Below are 5,911 nucleotides of genomic sequence, written 5' to 3'. Positions count from 1 at the left end.
CGACAGTTAGGGCCCAATTCGTCAACGATTTGCCTTCCTTCTATATACTCCCTCTCATGCTCTTGCCCCTCGCTTTACATAACTTTCTCCGATACATTCACTTCCACCCAAAATATGAGCCACATCCCCAATAACATGCTTAATATTATGTTTTAGTTCGTGCAAAGTTAATAAAGTTGAACTCAAATTTAACAAGTTCTAAATGAATTTCAAGTTTAAAATTTTTGAATCAAGCTAAATTGAATTTGAATATCTCAATATTAACAACCAAACAATAAGATTAAATGAGAAGCTATAGACGCCATGACTCCAAAATATTTTGATTTTAAAAATAATTGAGCTATTATTTATTGTAATGCCTTTTTGTTTAATGGAAAAATGAATAGTTAAAATGAAATTTTAAGAATTCAAAAGAATATATCCTAAAATAAGTATTGCAAAAGTTAATTAGTAAATTCCTTAGGTTATGTTTGATTCGTGAAATGTCTATTGATAAGAACAAAATTATTTTTAACAAATGCCAATTCAAAAATCCTCTTAAATTATGTTTGATTCACGAAATATCCATTTTTGTGAATAAAATGGTATAATTAAACTTCAATTAAAAAAATCCTCTTAAGTTATGTTTGATTCATAAAATATCTATTTCTAGTAATAAAACGATTGAAAGCTTAAAAAATGTGTAATCATACTAATGTTAATAAATTCACAGTACAAACGAAGCAAAGAACAAGTGTTCTAAAATTTTCATCACAAATAAATATTTATTTCTATTTTATTACATGTTAAATGAATAATATAAAATTTTACATTAATAAAACTTTTAATTATCAATCAATTTTAATTTTTAATAATTTTAAACCAAAATATGTAAACTATAAATTTTAAGAAAAGCTGTAAATTTTAATGAATAAAGAATATATTTATTATGATATTCACAGGAGCGCCCCACGACGACAATCACCCATTACCGAAGTTATTTAATATTGTGGGGCCCAGAGCGATCGATGGGGATAAGGACAAGCTCCGGTGTGTCCCACAGCGGCGCACCTTTCAATAATAATACAATACTGTCAAAACGATAGACGTCGAGTCAACTTTTTTCCTATATTTGACCGAAAGAGAGATGGACCAATGAGAAGCTCGGGTGGACATACACCTGCAGATGATACCAGAATTCTCTCGGGTAACACTAACTGGACACGACACCCGACGCTTGCTGATGCACATTGGACCCGCGCTCATGCGGGGCTCACTGTGCCGCTGCGATTACGACACGTGGACGGCAGAGCCACCCTCTCTCTCTCCTCAACTGCCTATAAAGTGGCGTCATCGTCTTCCTCAAATAACTCGTTCAATTGTGTGTTTTGGCCGCTTGAGTTGCAGAAATCTTCTTATTATCCATTTCTTGTTTGATCTCTCTCGATCTCCTAAGATGTCGTGCTGTGGAGGAAACTGTGGCTGCGGCTCCGGCTGCCAGTGTGGCAGCGGCTGCAAGGGGTAAACTCTCCTGCTTAAGTAATTTTGGTTTCGTTCTAGAGGATGACTTCTTTCTTTTTAATTTTTTTTTTGTTTTATTTTCTTGTCTGATGGAGGAGGAGACGAGAAAATCCTCGTGTTTTCGAATTTTTTTCCTCTTCTTGTTTATTAGATTATTATTATTTTATGTTTTCCACTTTTCTGCGACTAACGGAGGATTAATCTCTGTTTGTTTTGATGGAAAATATCTTTTGAAAAATTCTTGGTCGGATCGTTTCAGCCCTTGTCGCATAGGTTGGGAAATGTTTTCGCGTGTCGTTATTCCCCCAAAGAAAGGGAAAGAAAAAGAAATCGCGGTCTCCTAAAGCGAAAAATTATAGAGGGAACCTCCCGTCCTCCATCCCCTCCACTCGTTTTAATTATAAACTGAAAATGAGTCCTTTTTAATATTAATTAATATACGATTAATTTGATATATATCTAACATTAAGAAAACACGCACACGAACACGCATGTAATTTCTCGTCCTAAATCGGTTTCGAGATGAAAGATAGTTTCAATATATATCCGTTCTTATAGTTTAACTTTCTGAAAACAGACATGATTTGCCATAAAAAGTTTCAAGCTTGAAGATTTTTTTTTTCTCTCTCCTTTTTTCTCTTTTTTTCTTTTACGTGATTTTTAAATTTAATTTTATCCTGTGGAACAGAGCATGATCTGCCTACTTTAATTCGGCGTCCTGCGTAGTAGTTTGATCTGTTGTTTACATGTATTTGTTGGGCTCTCAATTTTCGGGGCCCTCCAGAGAGTAATTTCTCACCTACGATGTTAAATTCTGTGAATTTAAATATAATATCTGAAATTATTTGATGTTTGCAGGTGCGGGATGTACCCTGACCTGAGCTACACGGAGACCACCACCACCGAGACTCTGATCGTCGGCGTCGCACCCACCGGGAAGGCGTATGCGGCCCATTCTCCTGAAATTAATTCTGCCATTAACACCAATTATTAATTAATAGTCATAATAATTGTAAAATCATATGCAGATTTATCTTCTATGCTTGACTAATTAAAGCAAATAATGATGATTATAATGATAAATGTGCAGCTACTTTGGAGGATCTGAGATTGGGGTGGGAGCGGAGAACGGGGGATGCAAATGCGGAGACAGTTGCAGCTGCGACCCCTGCACCTGCAAATGAGAGCAGCAGTAGTAGAAAAGGCAGAGATGGCCTTCCATGAAGACGAAGAAAAAAAGAAGAATAATAATTTAAAGTAAATAATAGTGGTAGTAGTATGATGATGTCTGAGCTTGTGGGCTAATCCAAGCTGTAGCTGTTGTAGGAGTAGAAGAATAAGGCAGTTCATGGGGTTTGGGTTTGACCTTAGTGGGATGCTTTTGGTGTTTGTTTGTTCTCTTTTCTCTTTCTACAAAAAGGCAGTGTATGCTGGGAGAAAGTCTCTGCTATGAAATATGAATTATGTGTAATGGGTTTGTGTTCTTGGAACAGAGTTTGAGTTTTTATTAATGGATGACTGGAAACTTCCTTCTGTTTCAGTTCAGATTTGAAACTGTTGGTGAAGGAGATTTTGTGCAGGTGCCTATTCAATTTGAGCTGGCAAGAGTGATACTTTGCTAATTCGAAAATATTGAGTTTAATACTCAGCTCGAATTCAATCCATTATAAAATTATTAAATCAGAGTTTGATTGAATCAATTAGATAATTGTTAAATCAAAGGTAATATTATGCTTTAAATTCGACTCTGAAAATCAAGGTCTAGTACCGATGAATTGAACTTAAAAAATTTTTTTAATTTTTTTTAAAAACTTCTTGTGTATTTATCGAATGCATAATAAATATTTAAAATAATATTTAATCTACAATTATATATCAACCACTCAATTTTTCAATTTATCACAATATTCAAACTAAGGTATAAGATTTAGCTTTTGTTTATTTGCAAGTCCTATACATATGAACGTTTCATTCAAGCCTTATGGTTAATGCAAGTCCTGTGATAATGAATATGCTTTCTTAAAATGAAGTGTAATATAAAATTTAATATTCTTTTCAAAAGCTTATACGTTAAATAAACTTTCAGTTTAAAGAGTCTTTGGGTGTTTCATCAATTAATGTACTTCCTTTTGATTTTCGTGAAGTATGGATCAACTAACGTACTTCCTTTCGGTTTCTGTAATCCCAAAAACAAATTTAGTTTAAGTTTATTTAATATCTAATCCAAGTAGTATATGATTAATGAATTTAAAACATATACACATTTTATATATGCTAAAAGTAAAGAGAATAAGGAAAAGAGAGTGACACCAAATTTTTACGAGGTTCGGCTTATCCCTAGCTTACATCCTCGCCTTTGGCAAACCATTAAAGGATTCACTAAACCAGTTCTTTTTAAGGGCGGAACAACACGATTACACACTTCTTTAGTAGGTTAGAGCTCACCTCTCCAAGTGATATCCCCTCTCTCGGTCACTCCTTCAATTAGGTTAGAGCAGCACCTTTCTAAGCGATACCCCATGCTTAACCAACTATCCAAACAGCTTGAATCGTCCAAGAACTACAAAAAATATAACATAAACACAGCATACAAGAACACTCTCAAAACAGAGTAGATTAGTACAAATTCAGTTCTATGTATTTCAAGAATTTAAATACCAATATGAAATAGAATTGAAACTCAAGTGTAGAGATCACTAAGGGTTCTTTAGTAATTGAGAAAACTCAGTATGAGAACCATAGGTTGATGTTTTATCAGCAATTCGGATAATTTCCCCCAACAAAAGTATGACTAATAGAGAACTTTGAGAGAGATTGAGAGATTGAATGCATGTTTGTTGTGTAATTGCTTGGGTATTAATTTCTTGGGATTAAGTGAGTATTTATAGACTTTTTAGGATTAGTTTCCTTATTCCCCAAGTTACTTGAAGTGTCTACCAAGTTTTTATAACGTTTACATTTGAAAAACTAATTTTTAGAAATTTCTCGTTAAGTTCAAAAATTCAAATTTCCGTAGAGTCAGGTGGTTGGACAGGCGACTGGGTAAGCAATTTTCATAGGGTCAGTCGGCTGGATAGGCGGTTGATACCTTTATATTTAATCATAATTTAATCCAATTAAATGTCAGTCGGCTAACTAGACACAGTTCAGAAATGGTCAGTCAGTTGGGCAGTTTATTTAATCATTGTATTCTTGGCACTTAACTGAGTAAAACCCAGTGTAATCTGGTTAGCCGGTTGACCAGTTCACATTTCTGGTTTTTCATTTTTAGTTTTCAAAATTAGTTGCTCTCTTTCTTTGATCTTTCATAAACATTTTTTGGGGTTTTAAAATAGGTCTCTAAGTCCATAAATATCCCTAAAGAGCTTCAACAATATTTCAAAAGATATTTAAAATATAAAGCACTTACATAGACTTCTAATATTTTGAACATTCTTGACACTTGAGTCTTCATGTTTGTCTTTTTTTTTTAGCTCTCTTGTTTTGCTTTCTTTTGTCCCTCTTGCTTTTCTTCAAGCTTTGATATACTTTTAAGTTTTGTCTCATATTCTTCAAGCTTTAAAATATCATCTTCAAATCCATGCATTTAAGCTTCATATGATCATCCTTCTTTGAAATATAAGCTTGCAATGGATCCTTGACTTTGCTTTTACATGTTTGATCCTTGTGAGTCCTGACATACAATTACTCAACCAAATATGTTATGTTTTTCTTGTTTGTTAACATTAAAATCGGATATTAAGCCTTGTAAGGTCAACAACAATAAATTTAGCAATTCAACACAATCAACGTATATAGAGCTCTAAAAGATTTGATTTAAAAGTTGAGAGCCATGAGAGAGAAGTATAAATTAAATACTCTTAAGGATTAAATTTCTATTATGTTCAGAAGAGTATTTGAGAAAGCAGGACGTTATTTATGATACACAAGTAAAATATTATGTCTTGACGATTTTAGCAAAAAGCATTTAAGAGTAGGACCATGCTCCTTGGAGAATAGCAAGTACCCTTTGGATATGATCACACAGAGGAGCAAGGATACGAACCAAGGAATGGGTGAAACCTTACCGAATATGATTTTGGTTTGGTAAGGAGTTCTATGGATTGGATGGTGAACCAAAATAGAGGATTTTTATATTTTAAGTTCAAAGGGAATATTTTGATTTAATCAATAAAACTTGAATCCCTTAGTGGTTCCCTCTAATCTTGATTATATCAAGATGTCTTATGAAAAACACACTTAATATATATTAATCATTTATGATCAATAGTGCTTTAAACTTAGAGTGATGACTTGATTTTGATTTAGGCTTTTCATATTCAAAAGTGAGTTTAGAGTATAGTGATATATCATATAAGATGGGTCCCTATCACTCAATCTTGTGCAATGGACAACAATGGCTTAACTTAAA

The 5,911-nt window shown here is 33.4% G+C and overlaps 1 protein-coding gene across 1 annotated transcript; it reads left to right on the top strand.

Annotated features, from left to right (window-relative positions):
- The first annotated feature begins 1,162 nt into the window (after positions 1-1,162).
- On the top strand, positions 1,163-3,040 carry LOC131159762 (uncharacterized). The gene is made up of 3 exons (XM_058114918.1): positions 1,163-1,500; positions 2,359-2,442; positions 2,591-3,040. The coding sequence occupies exons 1-3, from the start codon at positions 1,166-1,168 to the stop codon at positions 2,682-2,684; spliced, it is 513 nt and encodes a 170-aa protein (XP_057970901.1). The 5' UTR covers positions 1,163-1,165; the 3' UTR covers positions 2,685-3,040.
- The last annotated feature ends 2,871 nt before the right edge of the window (positions 3,041-5,911 follow it).

Source organism: Malania oleifera, chromosome 7, assembly GCF_029873635.1.
Source record: "Malania oleifera isolate guangnan ecotype guangnan chromosome 7, ASM2987363v1, whole genome shotgun sequence".
Classification (NCBI taxonomy): domain Eukaryota; kingdom Viridiplantae; phylum Streptophyta; class Magnoliopsida; order Santalales; family Ximeniaceae; genus Malania; species Malania oleifera.
Note: the sequence above shows the minus strand (reverse complement) of the source record. Positions and strands in the feature narration are given on the sequence as shown.